The sequence below is a fragment of the Muntiacus reevesi genome, chromosome 19 (genome assembly GCF_963930625.1).
Source record: "Muntiacus reevesi chromosome 19, mMunRee1.1, whole genome shotgun sequence".
NCBI classification, from domain to species: Eukaryota; Metazoa; Chordata; class Mammalia; order Artiodactyla; family Cervidae; genus Muntiacus; species Muntiacus reevesi.
The window spans coordinates 26,593,724-26,616,819 of NC_089267.1; the positions used below are offsets into that span (position 1 = coordinate 26,593,724).

The following is a 23,096-nucleotide window of genomic DNA, read 5'->3' on the forward strand; positions in this document are numbered from 1 at the left end:
CACCTGTTGGTTGTTCTTATTTATAAATTAATATTTTATTTCTTAAAACATTCATATATATAAAATTTTGAATATGAAAATCTCAATATTTGAAGTACTTTGTGATATAACCTTGTTTGTTGTTTCTTTGGACTCTCACTCATGATGGTCTTTTCTGTGGTCTAAGACTTTATGAAATCACATTTTTTTTTTCTTTCCTTCATTTCTATCTGAACTTATCTTTCTTTGTCTCTGTTGTCCCTGTTCTGCTCAAATTTATTCCCCTCCTGGCAATTTCTTACCATCTGAGATGTCCCATCTTGGCAGTCAGCACTAGCTTATCAGTTTCTCAAGGTCATAGCGTACCTGATGGCATGAGCACTCAGACCTCATGGAGAACCCTTTATGCTTACCTGCTGAACACTGGGCAGCACTCTTACTTTGAGCTGATGATGAAAAATTATTCTGTCTCACTTTTCAGAAAATACCTATTGGCTGTCGGAGGGTTCCTTATTTTCAAGTTTCTCAGAATCCCCATTATTTCCTTATGCTTTCTCTTTTGGAAACACTGATCCCTCTGGTTTTTTGACTGTCTGATTGTTCTCATCCACAAATATTTTAGTTAATTTCATTTTGTAGTAAATATTGCCTGTGGTTTTTGCTGTCTGTTCTTATGGTGGAATTTGGAAGAGATTATATACTGTATTGCTGTTATCTTCTCAAAAAGCCCTGGATCAGTTATATTTTCATCCTGCCATCCCTGACATAAAAAAGGATCTTAGCCTCTGCACTCCCACTTTGCTCCTTGCTCACTCAGTTTTTGAGTTTCAGTTTTAATGTTATCACTTGTCCTCAGGGTTGACCTCACCCTTCATGTGTCAGCAGGGTTTCTCCCCTGCTTCTAGGGCAGGAGGAGGGATTCTGTTTGGAGATTTTCTTTATGTCCTCTGCATCCAGTACTGCAACAAAAGATGTGCTTTCATAGTTGTTGTTGTTGTCTACCGTATTATCAGAAGTATGTGTGCCTGATAATATTTTTAATGTCGCCCACAAATCTCATTTTAACCAAGGTTCATGCCTTAATTTTCTCAATTAAAAAGTAAATAATCTGATAGTCTAGTTCTAGACAACTGTACAAAACTAAATCTGTTATTAAAATTGTAGAAAACTTCACTCATAGAAGCCTCAATTTAATCCCCTTTCAAGCAAACCATCCTCATCCTCAGTTAATATATATAGACACAAACCTTTAAAAAAAGAAAACACACTTGCTTGTAGTATATGGATGAAAACTTAATTCAGGATAAAATTATTGACTCCATTTTTTTTGTTGGATGCCCCTTGCTGAAATGGAATATTTTTAGAGATTGCTTGCTGGAATGGACTCTTATGGATACTAATATCAGTGTAGTTTTTCTTAAAAACAATTTAGAAATTAATACATGGTAGAAATATGAAAATCCTCATAGGGTAGTGGCTGATAACAGGGAAACTGGCTTTAGATGGAGTGAGTTCCCATCCTGACTTAAAAGTTTGGGTAAATTGTTTAACATCTTTGTGTTCAGTAGCCTTATTTTTTGAATATCAATAATGATATTAAAATTACCTCCTTGATCTTATCTCTTGATCTTAATTACCTACTTAAGCTTTGGGAAGATTAAGTAAGATAGAGTTCACAAGAGATTTGTGTATAGTAAGTGATCATTAATTGCTGTCTGTGAGGATGATGATAATGATGGTGATAACGGTGATAAAAGGTTACTTCCCTAGTTAGAGACAGGCTTTGCTTATAAGCCTTTTATGTCAAAATGGATAAAAAAAGAGATAAAATAATAATTTTAAAATCTCACTTATTTTGGTGTGTACTTAACACAATCCCTGGAGAAGGGAATGGCAACCCACTCCAGTTTTCTTGCCTGGAGAATTCCATAGACAGAGGAGCCTGCTGGAATACAGTCCATGGGGTGGCAAAGAGTCAGACACGACTGAGTGACTAATACTACTAACGCAATCCCACTTTTTTAGAACACAAGTGATAAACTTCATGGAGATTTTGTTCCAGGAGAAAAAAAAATGGAGCAGTTACTTTTGACAGAAGCCTTCTAAATAGGTACTAGCTGCTGGGCTCAGTCCCTCTGATCACTCCTTCTGCTAGACCCCAAAGAAAGTACCAGGGTTTCCCAAGTGGAGCCAGTGGTAAAGAACCTGCCAGCTAATGCAGTAGACATAAGAGATATGGGTTCCATCTCCTGGCTGAGAAAATCCCCTGGAGGAGGGCACAGCAACCCACTCCACTACTCTTGCCTGTAGAATCCCATGGACAGAGGAACCTGGCAGGCTACAGTCCACGGGATCACAGAGAGTTGGCCACGACTGAAGGGACTTAGCATGGCACAGCAAAGAGAAAGTCAGTGTAGGAGGCGTAGCTGGTAAAATGTCTGTCACTGTCCATTATTAGTCTTCGGGTACCAACAATGTGGCCTCATTCATTTACTGGTGATGTTAAGTTGTTCTGACATTGCCCTCAAGACAGTCATGTCTTGTCCTTAGAGTGACAGAACAGACACTCAGAAAGGATGGCACACATTTATTGAATACCCTTGGCTTCACTGTGCGTAGGGTTCCAAATGTGAACTGTCTCTGCATACTTTATTACTCCCTGCAGTCAGTTCCAGGAATCTGTGGATATTGCTCAGTGTAGCAGTTAATTTTCTTTAAAACTCATGACCATGTAAAATAATAACATGTGTACAAGGAGCTATTCATACCTGATAGCTAAAATAAACTGGCCGTCAACTGTTACCTGGAACTGCTGTAGATTCTTAGGATGTCTGAAAAAATATAAACTCTTCGAATATAATATTTTATCAAGCCCTTTACACAAAATCTAGCAAATCAGTTGAGAAAATAATTTGAAGCTTTCAATAAGTCTGCAGACACAAGGTGATGCTGTCAATAAGGTAAAGTGAGAGGAGTGAAGAAGAATACAAAAAGCCACGCTAAGCTACTTTTGTGTTTGTGCTTCAGGGTGTCAGATGCTTACCTATGAGTATTTCTTGAAACTCTACACAAAGCAGAATAGACTGCCAGTAGAAATAAACAGTAACTGCTGGTACACACATATGCATTATTTAGGTAGTTTTTATTTATTTATCCTGTTTGCTAAGAGTATGCAGAGCAGACTGGGCATTACACAGAAAAATGTTATCTGCAAAAATAACAAAAATACACAACAATATAATGCCATCAATGTGTATCCTTTAACATTTTGCTTCTCTCCAGAGTACAGTCTCTTTTCCTCTTTTCACTTTTTTACCCACCACTACCCTCTCATGCTCAAGTGAAGAAGCTTTGCTTCTCCCAAGATTTATCACTCCATGTTCCTCCTTGACTCTCTCCTTTCTTGTCTCCCCTGATCTTGCTCCCTGAATCCTGCACTTCCATTTCTCACTTTAAAAGATCCTCTTCCTCCTGCTGACAAATATCTTTTGATGATTCCCTTGTATAAAATGTCTCTTACCCTTTCTGTTCCTGAAGCTCTTGTGCTTTTGTTCTGCTTTCATTTACAGCCACACTTCTGGACAAAGCTTCTCCATTGTTTGGAATATGATTAACTTAAAATGGTTAGGCAAACAGAACAAGTATTACCCTTTGCTCATCATTACTGTTTCCAAAGATAGCTAGGTAACTCTTCTATTCATCCTCACCAAAGGAGAATAGATTGTTTTAAGAGCAGAGAAATACACTTACGGAAACACTGCTTCATCTCTCCTCTGCATAAGTGCATGACTCATGTGAATTGACTCTGTCTGAGCCTTCTGGCAGATACTTGTTAAACAATATAATGCTAACAGCAATATAATGTTCTCAAATCAGAGAAGACTGAGTTTAGAAGGCCATTCTTGAGAGGATTGCTAAGTGGTGAACAGCACAGTCTCTGGAACCTAAGGTGGGTTGTTGAAGTCTGAATCCTGATTTCCCCACTTCCTAGCTCTGGAACCTTCTAGACTTTAATGATCCCTTCTGTAAAACAGGAATGATAATAGTACCTTCTCACAGATGTGCTGAGGAGGTGAAATGTGTTAATATTCGTGCTTAGAACAAAGGAGGGCAGGTCACAGTGCATTCTTTGTGAATTATATATAAATCTTCATTCAAACAGCTCTGACCCAGGCAGATTGGAGTTCATGTCCTAGCCCTGCCAGTCATTCATTTTATGCCCTTTGGCAGTGCTTAACCCCTCTCTGCTCTGTCTATATAGGAGATTTAAAATAAGAGAACCTATGCAGAGAAGTGCTGTAGGGATTAAATATGCCAGTACTTGTGAAATTACTTAATAGGACCCAGGAGATGGTTTAAGCGTTAGGAAATATTAACTCTTACTGCCGTCATTAAAAGTGATATCTCAACCCTCCCAGTTTTGTCCATTAACACAATGCATATCTCTTCTAAACTTTTCCAGATATCTTGCCCTCCTTGTCTTGCTTCATTCTAGATATTGAAATTTCACGACTGGCCAACACCACAACTGAACTCATAGAAAAATTAACTTTTCATGATTCCCAGTTAATGAGTGCTTCTTAGGTTTTCCTCATTGCTGGGAATGGCACCACCATCTTTCTTCGATCTGAATAAAAACGGTGTTTCCGCTTTTTGTATTCATCTCTTGCACTCACAGTATTGAATTCCATTTAACTCTACATACAAAGCCTCATTTACTCTCAACTACTTCAGTGACTCCTAGTTGCAGAAATCACTGGTTTCTGGGTTGACTATGAAAATGCGTTCCCTATTTTTTTCTTTGAATCCGTTCTCACATATTCTAGTTTTGTCATTTTTACTAAACACATCTAAGGTATTATTTTTCTCTTGAACAACTTTCACTTGCTGTGACATTATGTAGAGACAGCTCAGTCTGACCTATAAAAACTTTGCACATGACAATCCCATCCAGCTTTTCCAGAAGTGGTTCTCCTACCCTCTTCAGTGTTCCCTATGCTCCTTGAATAGCCTCTTTCTCTTTTTGGATCTAGTCTTTCTTCATCTGATAGCCTTCACTTTAAGCTTACTATCTCTTTTAGTCAAAATCTCCTCTGTATGAAAGAGCTTGTTTCAAGTTAGACTTTCTTTATAAAATAATTTTCTGATTACCCCTCCCGTTAAAACAAGTCATTCCCTAAAATTTGCCTGGCACATTTTGATACTTCTTTTATAATAATGACGCAAGTATTGAATATTTTATCCAAACCATCACTTGCCCAATGAGGGCACAAGTTATAAGATAAATGGGCTGTAGTGCCTTTCTCGTTTTTTTTTTTTTTTTTTTTTATTCTGAGCAATGAAAATCACATGAATTGATCCTCCTTCAGTAAATTCTGGTTACTCTTAAGTTACTTACAAAGAGATTGTGTCTCTAGGGCAACTGCCCTAGGGCTTGCTGCTTATCTTGTCTCTGTTCTCCATCTGGTTAGCCTGAGCAGTTGACTTGTGACTCAGTTCTTGCCACTTTCGATCACTTGTAGTTAGTTTACTCTGGGTCAGAATACCGATTTTTGGAAAGAGAATAAGATAAGGTTTTTATTCTATCCACATTTATTTCCCCAGGGATAACAAATAGATCCAGAGAATAAGTGCTTTGGTTTTGTGTGTGCTACTATCTAAAAAAATAATATATGTTTTTCTTGTACAAGGACCTTGCAACATTTTAATTTTGTAAACATCTTCGATAGAAATTAGCAGATTTTTACTGCACAATTAAATATGATCATTATTTGATTCACCTAAGAATTCTGATATTTTTTAAAACATTATGTTACTTTAAAATATAATTTAATCATTTATACCATTATTTTCTTTATAACTGCTAATAGGACAGTTTAAGGCCACTTAATCCAATATTTAACTGGGTTAAACCCCTATTTAAATATTTTTAAAAACTAATTAGGTTGAAACTTCAATAATTCATCATAAAAAATGCTAGTAGTTTTGTTTTCCCCCATTTTGTTCTTTTACATAGTAATATCTCTTCCCAAAGGTCACATTTCTGTCCTACTAGAGAAAATTTGCATACTAGCCTGTTTACCCCTTTTCTAACTGTTAATGAATAACTGTTATGCAAAATCTGAATAAATAATATAAAATTGATCCTCTTTCCAATCATTATAAGTGCTAAAAATTTATGTAAATATGTAAAGATTATTTAATTATGTTGTATTAGAGTAATCTCCTACTTAAAATTACTGCCACATTATTCCATCTTTTAAGTAGACTGCACAAAAGACCATGCAATATATGTAATGTACCTGAAGGGTCATTGTTTATGTCTGAGCTTTTGTTCAACTTTTAATGCCATGTCATTATCTTTCCAATCATCAGAAGTCACCTAACAAAAGATGTGGACAGAGCATTTCCTCGTGATCTGCCATATGTGTATAAATTTATTTATCTAAAATTCCTTAAATTCCAAAAGCAGTTGTGGTTTGGGGAGGTAGCTTTAGGAGTCAGAGGAGGACAGGCACGTTTGGGAGGATCACTGCAGGTCCTGCTTGCCACCACCAGACTGCTGGCCTGCTGACCACAGGCCTGGCACAGCATCTGTTTCCTTCCCACTCTCTGTCCCAGTCAGGCAAGTTGCTTTATTTGTTAGGAAGTTCTTGTTCATAGAGATACTTTATAGATTGAGACCTTCTATCTCTTAAAAACCCCTAAATATAGTATATCCTCTTTGGGAAATAGGTCATGAATTAATACATCTTTCTTTACTCTCTAGGAGAAGATTCTGAAGATGTACCAACTTCAAAGAAAGCTAAAGGTAAGATTGTTATCTTCAGTTCACTATGAGTTTTCTCATCTGTAAAATTTTTTCTAACTGTTTTATTTAACTATTCTGGTTCTCAACTTTACCTAAGCAAAGTTCAGATGGTACACTTATCTGTAAACAGCTTTTGTACATTATTTGGAAAACATATAAGTATATATACATGTATGTATATATAACATGCTATACATATATATTATACATCTTATAATTATATATCTCTGTATATCTCTATATTTTAAGACGAATTGGACACTTGATTTCTTTATAAGTAATTATTAAATAATTTGTAGGCCAATCAGATTATAAGAGAAATATTTCAAAATCATCATTTCACAAATGTTGTTTGACAGAAGGAGGACCACATAAATGTTCAAATATGATATTGATATGTGTTTATTAAGAAAAATTGAGATAACTAGCATGTATTAGCAACAATAGCATAAAGAAAAGATGGAAGGAAGGAAGAAGAGAGAGAGGGAGGGAAGACAGACTTCAAACCTCAGAAAAATTTTCTACAACCAGATACATGACCTTAGGCGAGTATTTCCAGGACTAACTTTATTCATCTGTATTGTAAGATTTTTAACTAATTTAATTTAGTGCATTTTTTTCCTGAAGGGTTTCCTGGCTTCCTAGTTTGGCTTGTTATATGATAGATATTTTCTATTCTACTTTCAGACTTGCCTATGGACAATAAGAGTTTGCCTAAGAGGTGCTCTTGTCATCAAAATCAAGTTTTGTGGCAGTGTCTGGAATTAGTTAATAGTGTGGAAAACAGCACTTTAAGAAAAGACACAAGAAAATAGGTTGTTGATTCTTATGAGACAGTTTACACTTAAGATATTTTTGAATACTAAAATTTTGGGGTTTTTATAAAACAATTATTAAGAGCAATAACTTAATTTTTTTTACTTCTTGAACATAACTTCTCAAACAACTTTATATACAAATCATTTGTAAATCTTTTTGAAATGAAATAAATTTATATTGGAGACCAATAACTGTGTTTATATCAGTTTCACAAGTAATGATAGAACTACTGGTTCATGGATCACACTTTGAGAAGGAAGTTTTTTTTTAACTCATTTAGAATTTGATGAAATCTAAAACCTACTTCAGATGAAATACACACACATTCATATCTTAACATTTTATAGGTTTTGTAAGAAAGTTTATCTGTGTACACCAGTTAAGAACTGGTGTACTGGGAAAAGGGGTTCAAATTAATAGTGTCAATTTATCCTTCATTAGATAAACACATAGGAGAAGGCAATGGCACCCCACTCCAGTACTCTAGCCTGGAAAATCCCGTGGGTGGAAGAGCCTGGTGGGCTGCAGTCCATGGGGTCACTAAGAGTTGGACACGACTAAGCGACTTAACTTTCACTTTTCACTTTCACTCATTGGAGAAGGAAATAGCAACCCACTCCAGTGTTCTTGCCTAGAGAATCCCAGGGGCAGCGAAGCCTGGTGGGCTGATGTCTATGGGGTCACACAGAGTCGGACACGACTGAAGTGACTTAGCAGAAGCAGATAAACACATGGTGCATATCACTTCAGCAAAAAAGTCCTTGAGTCACCTGAGAAAAGGAAAGGATACAGGATACCAGCTCGCTGCTATTCTTTCCTGAGAAGGATGACAATTAAAACTCATGTCTCACACAAGTTTAAAATTATTTTGATGAAAACATTTGTTTCATAGCAAGATTCCATCCTTACTATAACTCTGAGCATCAAAAACCTCTTCAGAGAAAGGAATGAGTGTCAAGCCAGCCCTCCATTAACATCCAACACATCAGGACCAGTTTCTGTGAGAACAATTGCCTGTAGCATTTTCCATTCTTTTCTTTCATTGCCTTCTCTTCTATTGCTGGCTCTTAACCTACTAAAGTTTGTAGTTAAAAACTGAACAGAATCTGAATAAGAACCTAGAATTTATTATAAGAAGGGCAAACAGCTCCTGTTTCTTTCATATTGTGCACCTTTTAAGACATTTTTCACTTCCCTACATATTTGTATAATAACTGTGAATGTACAAGGTAATTACTTTCATATTTTTGTATCCACTAGAAGAAGCTGAAGATGTATCTTCCACAAAGAAGCAGAAAAGTAAGTTTAAAAAAAAAACAAAACCGACTAAAACCGCTAAGGAATTCTGTAGCTGGTACATACAAACTGAAAGTTTAGATTCTCTTAAGAAAACCAGCATTAGAAGAAAAAGATTTTTAGCACATACATGAAGAATAACATTAAAGTAGGACACTTATATTTCAAAGAGAAGTTCTGCACTTTTCATGTCAGTCAAGAGGCACATATTTGGAGGAATTACACAGTAATGACTGAAGTGGCATTTATTGCAAACCATTCTACACAGCTCTGATCCTGAACACTCTAACTGAATCTGTGCTTAAATGTGTGTTACTGTCTGCTTTATGAAAAGATATCTGAAGTGATATGCTGAAACTTTTTATCTCAAAAAGAAAAAAATGTAGAAATAGGTCTCAGCAATTCAATTGCTTAGAGACTCACTTCTAAGATTCAAAGTTCCTTTTAATTTTTCTTGATATATGGCAGGCTGTTAATATTCAATCTTTGGGATCATTGATTTTATGATGCAATCAATATTCATATGCAGTTATAAAATTCAATGTCCTATTTTCTTATTATTCCAGCACTTCCAAATTAGACATATTTTCTTCAGGTGGTAAAGCAATACATCTTGAATTCACATATGCATAAAAGTCATTGCTGCACAGACTAAAGGAAGCAATTTTTTAAATTAGTATAAGCAAAGTTTGCTTCACATAAGACTTTTGAAATAAAAGTAGACATTTATCTGAGGAAATAATGTCAATAATGTTCTCTGAGTTCTATAATCTTTCTTAAATGTATTTCTGAAGGAAATTACAAAAATGACCTCTATAATCACAAACACTTCCTGTTTTATTAATATATGTGAATCACTGAAAAAATATCAAGAGCCTTCTATGTTTTAAGCACTATTTAGATGTGGCTACTGCAACAGATGAGAGATAACAAATTATAATCCTTCATATAATCAGGTTGTATGAAATAAGAAATAAATAAGTAGTCTTTAATACTTTCAGATATGGTTGCAAAATCCATAAAGTCAATCTAAGCATGTTTTTTATTTATATAGCTACGCTTTCCCACTTGTTCACCTACTTGTAACAATTTGTGGCTATATCACATAATACTCAAAATCTCTTATTTCATAAATAGATATTAATAAGATGGTGTATTATATTGATGTCAGTTTCCTGGTTGGGATATTATAGTATCATTCATTTTGCAAAGATGTTGCCATTGGTGAGCGCTAGGTGACAGATACATGGGCTGTCTGCATCATTTCTTACAACTTCATATGACTCTTCAGTGATCTCAAAATAAAAATTTTAATTAAAAAGAGGTAAAGAAAATAATTTTATTTTTTTAGTAAAAAACAAAAGTGTCAAATATTTTCAGTTCACTTGGGGGATTTACCGTAGCAAAACAATATTTTCATCTTTCCATGAAGCAGTTCTATAGTTTGACATTCATGAGCCATTTATATAACATCTAGAATGTGCAGCTACAATGATATTTTCACTCACAACCATTTGGCATCAATAAAATAAATGTCAGAAGAGTGCCTGTAAACGAGAAGGCTCAGCTGGAAGGTGGGCTGCTGGTCGCTCCCCCTTTGAGGACTTGTGCTGCTGTTGCTCCTTCATGCAGGCCCAGCTTTACTGCCTTCCTTCTCTGTAGCCTGTCCAACCCCTCACCCTAGACTCTTACAACCTTGGCGAGGGTGCAGGGGCGAGGGTTGTGTTACTGCCCTTCTTTGAGGCTAAAACAAAATAGAAAACAATTCTGGATAAGGTAAAGAGGAAAGAAAAACGAAATTCAAGATTTCTCCAAAGCATTTTCATGAGTGAAAAAACTCAGTGATTTAAAGTCAGCTGACATCATGGGTGATGAAATCAGAATAATCCCTTGTCATCTCCCTTAGCTTCTTTCTACCCACGCTTTGCTCTATTCTACTTCCTAAGCCCTTAGACTCATGTAGATTTAACTAGCTTCCCCCGCCCTATATTCCACATACTGCAAGCTGCAATTATCATTCTTTTTCCTAGCCAGCTGCAGGAAGTCTGTGGTTGGTTGACAGAATGCTGGCTGTTGCCAAGACTGTCTGTCTGTGGAACCCATGCCCATATGCATTGAATTAGACTACCTCGCAATGCTTTACCTCTGCTCCTAATCACATTCTAGTTGTTTTAATAAATCATCATGCTCTCTTTCTCAGCCCCCATCAGCTTCTTCCAGTGTGTCTACTTGGATGGATACAATGGCTATGGATTTCAGTTTCCCGTCACTCCTGTGCACCACCCCGGAGAGAGCTCAGGCCAACCAAATTCTCCAGGACAGAAGCAACAACGACAATAAGACCCATATGCACAGCCCTTGCAAATCGCTTTAGAACTTTGAAAATAGGATCTTTTGTTTGTCTATAGTGACACAGGCAATTGAAATCATGTAGTCCAGGGGATTTGTTTGAAAATAGTTTACTCTTCTGCCTGGTGTAGAAAGGGTGAGCAAAGGGACTGAATGATAAGCAGGCAAGTTGGAGAGTCTGGGGCTCAAGAATCTGTCATTTGTTTGTTGCTGGGTGTGGGTGCTTATATTTTTCTATTTCCAGTCACTTTAAGGTTGTTCACAAGCTAATTTAAATTTTGCTTAATAATGATCTTTTAAACATAATTGGCACAATTACAAAATGAAATTTCTGGCTTCAGTTAGATATTTACTTTTAAGTGAAAACACAGACTATACTTTAAGTTTAAAGGCTTTAGTAGCTTATACAAAAGCTGCTCTTTTGCATCATGTAGGTATCTAAACTCAATTTACCCAATATGTTGATATTCAATAGTTTAATTTTATCTCTGTATATATATATATATATATCTATTTTAGTTGTGACTCTTCTCTAAAAATGGGTAACAGTTTCACCAAAGAATGTTATAAGTTCCTTGTGATGCTCTTTTGGAGCTCAAAATATCTCCAAACTTTAGACATAATAAGATGGAGTGGAAAGGCTTGATGAATCTTATCCCTAAGATTTGTCTTGAATTACAATTAGGAAATTCACTCCAGTGGAAATAGGCCATCCAATTAGGCAAGTCTGGTGAATCATTTGCTTAAATATAAGCAAATGAGATGTAGACTAGCCAGATTTCTCCAGACTGTGCCCTAGTAAAATGTCACCTGGGTGAAATTTTAAATCCATCACCAAATTTGGGTGACAGATGCAAGAGGATTTTCATTTCACTTTAATAGGATCATTCTATGGAGTTAAATAGGTTTATTGCTCAAAACAAAAAAATATGAATGTCATCGAAGTTGAAGGAACACATTTTAACCATTAAGTTCGCCGTGAGATATCTTGTTTTTTAGGTAATTAGTTACCAGTGCTAATGAAATGAATAACAATCTTTAACGTATTTGATGATGCATCACTGGGGAAAACAACTCTACTTTTGCCATCCTTTGTCTCTGAGTGATAAAAACACTTATGCTTTATAACTACATTTTTCTATCAACAATAAAAGTCATGCCAGGGAGTTCCCTGGCAGTTACAGTGGTTAGGATTCCACACTTCCACTGCTGGGAGCACAGATTTGGTCCCTGGTTAGGGAACTAAGATCCTGCATGTCACGTGGTACAGTCTAAATAAATAAATGAATAAATGTCATGCCACTGTGACCTTTATTATGTTTACAGTAGCAATTTAACTTATGACACATTAACTCAGGAAGTAAACTGAATTACTCTTTCTGGCTTTTTAATCATCTTCAGCAAAGTCTGAAGGAGCCAGAGCCAATACTAGCCAAGTGATTTATTTTTAAGGACTGCAAATAAGTTCTTTAAGTCCAAGATGTAGAACACTGTTTCGTTGGAATATCATTAGGCTAGGGCATCAGTAACACGTTAATTACTAATAACGAATTTTCAGTGACTTTTGTGAAAAGTTAGCCTTGGCCACAGGCTGGTGGACCTAACTTACACCACAAAAGCCAATGATATGATGAACCAAGATTAATGCCACTCCATATGGAGGGCTGCCTGGAAGTGTGTAACTTCAGTACCAATCAGATGGTACCATCTTATAAAGCCTCTTCTTCTAACAGTGAAAACTTGTGGGTAGGACAGTGGATGAAGTTTATTGCTCAGTTACTCCTCCAGCTTGTCCAATTTAATGACTAAAGGAATAGAGAGAAAGTATGATGGTTTTCTCAATTTCATAGAAAAGAATGGTTTATCTTTTCATTCAATGACTGTTGAGCATTTACGCTTTCTAAAGGCACTGTGTTAGGCACTGGGCCGTATAAGAAAAATACCAGAGATAATTCTGTTCCCAGTGCTATCCTGACACAATATGTGGCCTTGGAAAATTTGCTAAACATACTGGGCTTATTTTTCCCGTGTGTAAAATAGGGATTTCTGGACAAACAACCTTATACCTCACAGATGTACCGTGGAAACTGACAAAATATCTTCATATGGACATGATAAAAAAAATGTCTAATTAAAATGACGCTTTTGAATGTGGTACTACTTGTTCCTCTGAGGGCTTTTCTACGTTATATCATGGTCTCTTTCATTCTCATCATGAAAACTATTTGATGAAAAATAAAATATGACAGCTCCTTGTAATTAGACAAATCAATTATGCTGTAAACAATATTAACAGTGTTGTTATGGTGTATCTGCTTGAAGTTACAATGAAATAGCACATGAAAATTGTTAACTAAACTCTCATCTCTTCATACAGTTCCATCAAATAAAGTATTTCTTGTCCTTTCATGTTTGTGCTTTACATTTAAAATGAAAAGATAAATGGTTGGTTTAAAAGTCGTTGTCTTTAGTAGTTCACTCCTAGTTCATGTCATGTTGGTTATGAATGTGTAAATAATTAATAATTGTTTTGGTTCTTCATTTTGTCTAATTGGTATGGGCTATTCATTCCAATTCTTTACTCTCACCTACACTTTACCTTCTCTTAATAGATGAAGATCTATAGAAGATCAATAATTATTTAAGGTTTTAAATTTATGTTTAGTTTTCATAAAGCCTGACAGTGGGGCCAGACTTTTTTGAAATAATTCACATGAAAAGCACTGGTGTATTATTTCCTTCTGGTACAACCCTGTCAAAACTTTTCATGGGAATATTTTGGAAATGAGAACTGTATGTTATGTTGAGGGACTCAGATTATTTCTTTGAGTTATTTTGCTGGAAAAAGCAAAGAGAATAATCAATATTATTGCTGATAGAAAATTCAAGGACAACCTAGCCCAGTTGGCAATACAGAAAAAGAACCTAATCCTTATATAAATGAGTAAATTTGCCCAAAGTAGCCAATTGCATCAAAGCCAGGCCTAGAACATTAGTCAGCTAGCTCCCAAATGCCTTTAACTTTGTCCTCAGGATACAGTTACAAATCTTAGCTAGTTTAATCCAGCATCTCAAAATTTATTTTTTAATTATAACCAGTGTTAGAAATGTAATCCTATGTGGAAAGACTTGCTTTTTTTCTACATGAGAAACTAAAGGGACTTTAAGAGTTTCATTCATTTGCTTTAGAGATAAAGGAACTGAATCTCAGAGATGTTAGGTGACATGGCAAAGGGTCGCATTGCTAACTAGTAATAGAAGTAGCCTGAGAACTGGGACCTTCTGTTTTCTAACCCGCCGCATATAACCCACCCTGTGTGACGACATGTTGAGGTCTCCACCAGCAAAAACTACCTCTGTCATTTACACACTCATTAAGAGGTAGAAACTCAGCCCAACTTTGTAGAAACGGGCTTCCTGACAACACTCTTTGCCCTACTCCTTTCAGGCCAATACTACAGCCGACTTGTACCTGCTCCCCTCATTGATTATGAGGTGAAGTGAGCTCAGTTGTGTCCAACTCGTTGCAATCCCATGGAATTCTCCAGGCCAGAATACTGGAGTGGGTAGCCTATCCTTTCTCCAGGAGATCTTCCCAACCCAAGAATCGAACCGGGGTCTCCTGCATTGCAGGCAGATTCTTTACCAACTGAGCTATGAGGGAAGCCCTCATTAATCATACGTGTCGACAAAACATTTAGAAATTACTGTGGATGCTTTCCTTTGTGTATAAAATTAGTTTTATCTTTCCACACTATTTAACTGTAAAAAAGTTATAAGTCACTGAAATACCCCAAATCTTTGCTCCAAATAAGAAAAAAAAAAAAAAAAAAAACCTCTCTTTAATCTCAACACAACCAAAGATGTAGGTTAACAAAATAAGTAAGGAAAACAGATGCTTACAAAAACACATTTAGACTGTAAAGAAAAGCTCAAATTAAGTGATGAATTAGTGCATATTAATAAGTCATACAAATTTCAGAAGAAGTGCATGTTAATAAAGTAATAATAGCAATATATATAGGTTTATATATTTAATATTATATATATTATATATCCCAAACACCTTCAGTTCAGTTCAGTTCAGTTGCTCAGTCGTGTCCACTCTTTGTGACCCCATGAACTGCAGCACGCCAGGCCTCCTTCTCCATCACCAACTCCCGGGGTCCACCCAAACCCATGTCCTTTGAGTCTGTGATGCCATCCAACCATCTTATCCTCTGTCATCCCTTCTCCTCCTGCCCTCAATCTTTCCCAGCATCAGGGTCTTTTCCAATGAGTCAGCTCTTCACATCAGGTGGCCAAAGTATTGGAGTTTCAGCTTCAGCATCAGTCCTTCCAATGAACACCCAGGACTGATCTCCTTAAGGTGGACTGGTTGGATCTCCTTGCAGTCCAAGGGACTCTCAAGAGTCTTTTCCAACACCACAGCTCAAAAGCATCAATTCTTCGGCTCTCAGCTTTCTTTATAGCCCATAATATTCTAAATAAGTGACAAACAAATATCCTTCAAATCACTGAATCAGAACCCATAGAGCTTGTAAGATATCTGTGGAAAAGTAGTGCCTTGAATAGAAAGCCGAGATAGAACACCAGTTGACCCATGGACCCCAGACACTGCTGCAGCATCAAACATTTGTTAGACTATCTGAAGGTGTTACAGCAATGTAACTTAGTGAAGACAGTGTCAAAGTAAATATTACTGCATCTTAAAACAATTGACATATGTCTATGCTTAGGAAAAACTCTCTCTCCCTCCCGTATTCAGAATTCAATGACAAATTATTTGTATATATTTGATGCCATCATGGACAGAGTTGGGATGATTTGAATAGAGTTGTAGTCTTTAAAAAGGAGGCAATGTTTCATAGAAAAACAAGACAACTCTCAATTCTACCAATTTTAAGAACAAATATAGTAAATAATTAATTCAAGTATTTTCATCTTTGGAACACCTACACATGAAAAACTGTTTTTCAAACTGGGAATATATTAACGTCGTTCAAATTCAAAATGACACTTTATAAAGGTGTACATAGAAAGTGTCCTCTCATCCCATTCTTCTTGCTTCAGTTTCCCATCCACTTCTTTACTTCCCATAGCTAATTACATTGATGGATTCTTGTGTGTCCTTCCTATGAAAATACAAATGTAAACTAATCTATGTTCTCATTTTGATACTTTTCTTACATAAACATTACATATCATAAACATTGTTTCATACTTTCATTTATTTATCACATGTATCTTGAATTATTTGTTTAAACAAATGCATACAGAGCTTCCTTATTAGTATAGACAGAGATAGACAGGTAAATGTGTCTTATGCACACATCTCGAGTGGAGAGCTAGAAGCCTCTATAAAACTACATTAGGTCAAGATACAGAATATTAATAGCACTAAGAAACCTCTTTCATATTTCATCTAGTTAATATCTCCCTGTGCTTGGTTGTGTACAACTCTTGTGATCCCATGGAATGTAGCCACCAGGCTCCTTTGTCCGTGGAATTTTGCAGGCAAGAATACTGGAGTGGAGCGCCATTTCCTTCTCCAGAGGATCTTCCCAGAACAGGGATCAAACCCACATCTCTTGTGCCTCCTGCATTGGCAGATGGGTTCTTAGTCACTAGTGCCACCTGGGAAGCAAATATCCCCCGGATAACCACTAGTCTGACTTAATCATCAAAGAAATGTCTTCACTGTTGTGACATTCATATAAATGAAATCATAAATTAGGTATCTTTATGTCATTATGTAGGTAAGACACACTCAAATTGTTATTGTTTACATTCTAAAGAAGTAGTTTACCCTTTTTCATTGTCTTATAGCATTCATGTATGTATGCATTCTATTGTGGGTGGTAATTTGGACATCTCTAGTTTTTATCTATAAAAAGCAGCACTTCTGTAAATATTGTTAGTTTCTTATACTGCATAAATGTATGCATGGATGGGTGGGGGGTTTATAACTAAGAGGTGAATTGTTGGCTTATACAGAAGGCTTCCCTGGTGGCTCAGATGGGAAAGAATCTGCCTGCAATGCAGGAGACCTGGGTTCAATCCCTGAGTCGTGCAATGCAGGAGACCTGGGTTCAATCCCTGAGTCGGGAAGATCCCCTGGAGGGCATGACAACCCACTCCAGTATTCTTGCCTGGAGAATCCCGTGGACAGAAGAGCCTGGGGAGCTATAGTCCATGGGGTCACAAAGAGTCGGACACAAGTGAGCGACTATCACACACACAGTAGGTGAATCTACATTTTTGGTAGATAATTCCAAACAGTTTTCTAACTGGTAACAATTTGCCCTCCAGCAACAGAGTACAAAAGTTCTAGCTTCTCGAAATCCTTGCTTATACTTGCTATTGTCATTTTGTTAATTTTAACTTCTAGGGGCTATGTTGTCATACATCGTTTATACTTTGGATTTCTCTGATGACCAGTGAAGTTGAGAACTTATATTTACTGATATATTTATTTATATTTATATATATATATATTTATTTGTATATTATCAGTATATTTATATTTACTGATATATTTATCAGTAAATATATATGATATATTTACTGATCATTTGGAAATCCTCTTTTATGTAAAACTTGCTTAAACTTTGTGGACTTTTGTAAAAGAGATTTTCTGTCTTTTTTTTTAAGGAATACCTTTGGCTTCACATAGATGTATTTTTGTATTTCATATTTTCTTTGTTTCCAAGTTTTGCTGAGCATACAAGAGTTTGGATCTTTTCAGTTTGTTCATTTGTGTTGTCCTCTTTGTTGTTCCATGTCATTTACAAGAAGTGTCTGACTCTTTGTGACCCCATGGAGTGTACAGTCCATGGAATTCTCCAGGCCAGAATACTGGAGTGGGAAGCCTTTCCCTTTTTCAGGGGATCTTTCCAATCCAGGGATCGAACCCAGGTCTCCCGCATTGCAGGTGGATTCTTTACCAGCTGAGCCACAAGAGAAGCCCAAGAACACTGGAGTGGGTAGCCTGTCCCTTCTCCTGCCGATCTTCCCAAACCAGGAATGGAACTGGGATCTCCTGGATTGCAGGCCTATTCTTTACCAACTGAGCTATCAGGGAAGCCCTGATACAATGCATAGACTATTGTAATTATAATCATTTGTTTCTTTTCAAGCTAAGTTTCTTTTGGCATGGATGAGGAAGTTATGCAAACCGTTTTGAGAGATGAAGAAATTTTCATTTATAACTTATTTTCTATAATTCTGAGGATGGTTAAACAAAGGTTTTCCAGTTGGTCATTTTGGATGAAAGTTTGGTGCCTGCATTTCAGATCTCTGGAAATAATGTTAACTTTTAATCTCATTATGAGTCATAAAAATATTTTAAAGAAATCAAAAAGTCATGATTCATATTATTAACACCCTCAGCTTTACAACTGTACCTTTGATGTAAAGCAGTCTTTACTTCTTAGTTCAAAGGAGTCTTTGCTTGAAATCGATGATAAATCCCATTCACATTCCATTTTATTCAGTTCCTTTAGAACTTATAACCCTTTGTCTACTAAGAAGAAAACTTATCTTATGTATGCCTAAAATGACTTAGTCAGACCACTTACCTCTGTAAAGCTGTTAAAAATGAAATTGCTGAAAATGACTTTAATCCACGTTGATATCAATCCTATTGAAATTTGATATGATAAATCTAGTTACAGCATATCTTTTCATCATTACCTACAAACTTTTAGGCTGTTGAGTGGGAATTGGCAAATGTTGTTTGTTTCATTTGTTATTTCTATTACTTTTTGCTACAACATTATGCTCAAACTGAATAAAAATAAAGCATATTTAGTGTGGTGATTGTTTAGAACAAATTTTAACAAATAATATAGACTACGCTTTACGTTTTGTGTGAACCAGCAGAAATAGCACATTTTACATAAAATGGAATATATCATATAGAAAATAGGACCACAACATAGTTACATTTTCTGTAATTTAATTTCAGTGGTACCACCTTTAGTCAAGTAATGAGCAGCCTTTTGAAATAAAGAAAGCCATCTTGAAACTGACTGAAAGATTTTTATTCTTTGGTTACCAGGCCAATTTTGGGGGACATAAAGATATTTCTCATGTACCTGGTGGAGTAAAACTCTAACTATATTAAAATAAAGAATCACACTCTTTCTGTAGCAGATTGACAATAGAATATATCAGTAGTTATTAATAGTCAAAAGGATCAAGATTATAGCTGATAGTTAATGAGGAGGTAGATTCTTTTATAAATGAAACATTAATTTGATAATGACAGGAATAACTTAATCTTTCAGAAATAATTGGTTATATTAAAGTTTTTAAGTGTATATTTAAGAAACTTGCTTATTATGTATTTCTTACTTTTAAAATAATATTGATTTGAGAAACAGTAAAGTCATTATGAATAGCTTTAAGTACCTAGGGAAAAATTATTGTGATTGCAGAAATTTTGAACTTCAAGAGATAAACCAGTAATTTGACAAGCAGGGTACTAAAGTTAAGAGTAATTTATTGACTTGCCTAAAATCACAAGCTTGTTCCAAGCAGAACTGAAATGTGGGGGAAAAAAAAAAAAGTGATGTGAGTTTTTAATCGTGTAGTTAGCACAATGAAAATCATGGGATCTACCTAACTTTACTTTCCACAATCAGTTCAGTTCAGTTCAGTGGCTCAGTCGTGTCCGACTCTTTACGACCCCATGAACTGCAGCACGCCAGGCCTCCCTGTCCTTCACCAACTCCCGGAGTCCAACCAAACCAATGTCCATTGAGTCAGTGATGCGATCCAACCATCTCAACCTCTGTTGTCCCCTTCTCCTCCTGCCCTCAATCTTTCCAGCATCAGGGCTTTTTCCAATTAGTCAGCTCTTCACATCAGGTGGCCAAAGTATTGGAGCCTCAGCTTCAACATCAGTCCTTCCAGTGAACACCCAGGACTGATCTCATTTAGGATGGACTGGTTGAATCTCCTTGCAGTCCAAGGGACTCTCAAGAGTATTCTCCAACACCACAGTTCAAAAGCATCAATTCTTCTGCGCTCAACTTTCTTTATAGTCCAACTCTCACATCCATACATAACTGCTGGAAAAACCATAGCCTTGACTAGATGGACCTTTTGTTGGCAAAGTAATGTCTCTGCTTTTTAATATTCTGTCTAGGTTGGTCATAACTTTACTTCCAAGGAGCAAGCATCTTTTAATTTCATGGCTGCAATCACCATCTGCATTGATTTTGGAACCTCGAAAAATAAAGTCAGCCACTGTTTCCACTATTTCCCCATCTATTTGCCATGAAGTGATGGGACCAGATGTCATGATCTTAGTTTTCTGAATGTTGAGCTTTAAGCCAACTTTTTCACTCTCTTCTTTCACTTTCATCAAGAAGCTCTTTAGTTCTTCTTACTTTCCGCCATAAGGGTGGTGTCATCTGCATATCTGAGGTTATTGATATTTCTCCCAGCAATCTTGATTCCAGCTTGTGCTTCCTCCAGCCCAGCGTTTCTCATGATGTACTCTGCATATAAGTTAAATAAGCAGGGTGACAATATACAGCCTTGACGTACTCCTTTTCCTATTGCTTCCTGACCTGCATACAGGTTTCTCAAGAGCTTGGAGAATTTTAAGCATTACTTTACTAGCATGTGAGATGAGTGCAATTGTGTGGTAGTTTGAGCATTCTTTCGGATTGCCTTTCTTTGGGATTGGAATGAAAACTGACCTTTTCCAGTCCTGTGGCCATTGCTGAGTTTTCCACATTTGCTGGCATATGGAGTGCAGCACTTTCACAGCACCATCTTTCAGGATTTGAAATAGCTCAACTGGAATTCCATCACGTCCACTAGCTTTGTTCCTAGTGATGCTTTCTAAGGCCCACTTGACTTCGCATTCCAGGATGTCTGGCTCTAGGGGAGTGTTCACACCATCATGATTATCTGGGTCATGAAGATGTTTTTTGTACAGTTCTGTGTATTCTTGCCACCTCTTCTTAATATCTTCTGCTTCTGTTAGGTCCATACCATTTCTGTCCTTTATTGAGCCCATCTTTGCATAAAATGTTCCCTTGGTATCTCTAATTTTCTTGAAAAGATATCTAGTCTTTCCCATTCTATTGTTTTCGTCTATTTCTTTGCATTGATCACTGAGGAAGGCTTTCTTATCTCTCCTTGCTATTCTTTGGAACTCTACATTGAAATGGATATATCTTTCCTTTTCTCCTATGCCTTTCGCTTCCCTTCTTTACACAGGTATTTGTAAGGCCTCCTCAGAGAGCCATTTTGCTTTTTTGCATTTCTTTTTCTTGAGGATGGTCTTGATTCCTGTCTCCTGTACAGTGTCACAAACCTCCATCCATAGTTCCTCAGGCACTCTATCAGATCTAGTCCCTTAAATCTATTTCTCACTTCCACTGTATAATCATAAGGGATTTGATTTAGGTCATACCTGAATGGTCTAGTGGTTTTCTCCAGTTTCTTCCATTTCAGTCTGAATTTGGCAATAAAGAGTTCATGATATTAGCCACAGTCAGCTCCTAGTCTTGGTTTTCTGACTGTATAGAACTTCTCCACCTTTGGCTGCAAAGAATATAATCAATCTGATCTCATAAAATTTGTTATTAAAAACAATTATTTATGCTGTGTTTAAGATGCCCACTGCTGGGAAGTCCCTGGCAGTACACTGTTTAGGACTTAGAACTTTCATTGCCATGGCCCGTTTGATCCCTGCTTGGGGACCTAAGATCATGCAAACCTTATGGAGTGGCCAAAAATAAATAAATAGATAAATAAATAAAACATTAAGATGTCCACTGCTTTCTAAAATTTCTTCAGTTTCTTCTGTTATATGTACTGTTCCCTTCTGTTAATTAAATGATATGTTCTTTATTATACACTTGAAGACAAGGAACCCTGTAGAGTTCTTTATTGGTCACAACTGTGCAATTTTCTTAAACACTATTTCAAATAGAAACCCTCAGTCTAGCAGCATTTTGCAGTAGACAAAGAGTGGGAGGATGATGACCATGCCTATCTAATAATCCACTTGCAATGAAGCTTCATTTCACTGAAACTGTTTCTGAAATCAGGTAAGGTATGTCAACATTAAGAAGATTAAGAATATGTATATTCTTTTATTTTTTAGTTTTTTGCAGCTTTTTTCCCCAATTCTTATTTTATTTTGAAGTATAGTTAATTAACATTGTTGTTAGTTTCATGTGTATAGCAAAGTGATTCAGTTGTACATAAACATTTATCTATTTTTTCAAATTTTTTCCCAGTTAGATTATTACAGAATATTGAGCAGAGTTCCCTGTGCTATACAGTAGGTCCATGTTGGTTACCTATTTTAAATATAATAATGTGTATATGTCATACCCAAACTCATCATTTTTTCCTCCCTCCCATCCTTCTCCTTTGGTAACCATAAGTTTATTTTTTCAGTCTGTGAACCTGTTTCTGTTTTGTAAATAAGTTTATTCGTAACATTTTTTTTAACCACATTTTTCTCTGGATGTATTCTGAGGAGTGGGGTTGCTGGATTACATGGTAGCTCTATGTGTAGTTTTTTAAGGAACTTCCATACTGTTCTCCATAGCAGCCATATCAATTTACATTCCCACCAACAGTGTAGGGGAGGGTTCCCTTTTCTCCATACCCTCTCCAGCATTTCTTGTTTGTAGACTTTTTGATTATGGCCACTCTGACTAATGTGGGGTGATAGCTTATTGTAGTTTTAATTTGCAGTTCTATACTAATTAGCAATGCTGAGAATCTTTTCATGTGCCTCTTGGACATCTGTATGTCTTCTTTGGAGAAATGTCTATTTAGGTCTTCTGCCCATTTTTGATTGGGT

At 36.3% G+C, this 23,096-nt stretch overlaps 1 protein-coding gene across 19 annotated transcripts in view; it reads left to right on the top strand.

Annotated features, from left to right (window-relative positions):
- Positions 1 to 13,663, top strand: part of TRDN (triadin) — a 392,562-nt gene extending 378,899 nt beyond the window's left edge. For 17 of the 19 annotated variants that reach the window (XM_065911841.1, XM_065911844.1, XM_065911849.1 and 14 more), the window contains 3 exons: positions 6,749 to 6,790; positions 8,870 to 8,908; positions 11,106 to 13,663. In XM_065911841.1, the coding sequence (XP_065767913.1) occupies positions 6,749 to 6,790; positions 8,870 to 8,908; positions 11,106 to 11,245 (221 nt within the window). In that variant the 3' untranslated portion in view covers positions 11,246 to 13,663. The remainder of the gene's footprint in view (positions 1 to 6,748; positions 6,791 to 8,869; positions 8,909 to 11,105) is intronic. The other 2 variants (XM_065911840.1, XM_065911842.1) reach the window with 1 other exon arrangement.
- Positions 13,664 to 23,096: the final 9,433 nt, after the last annotated feature.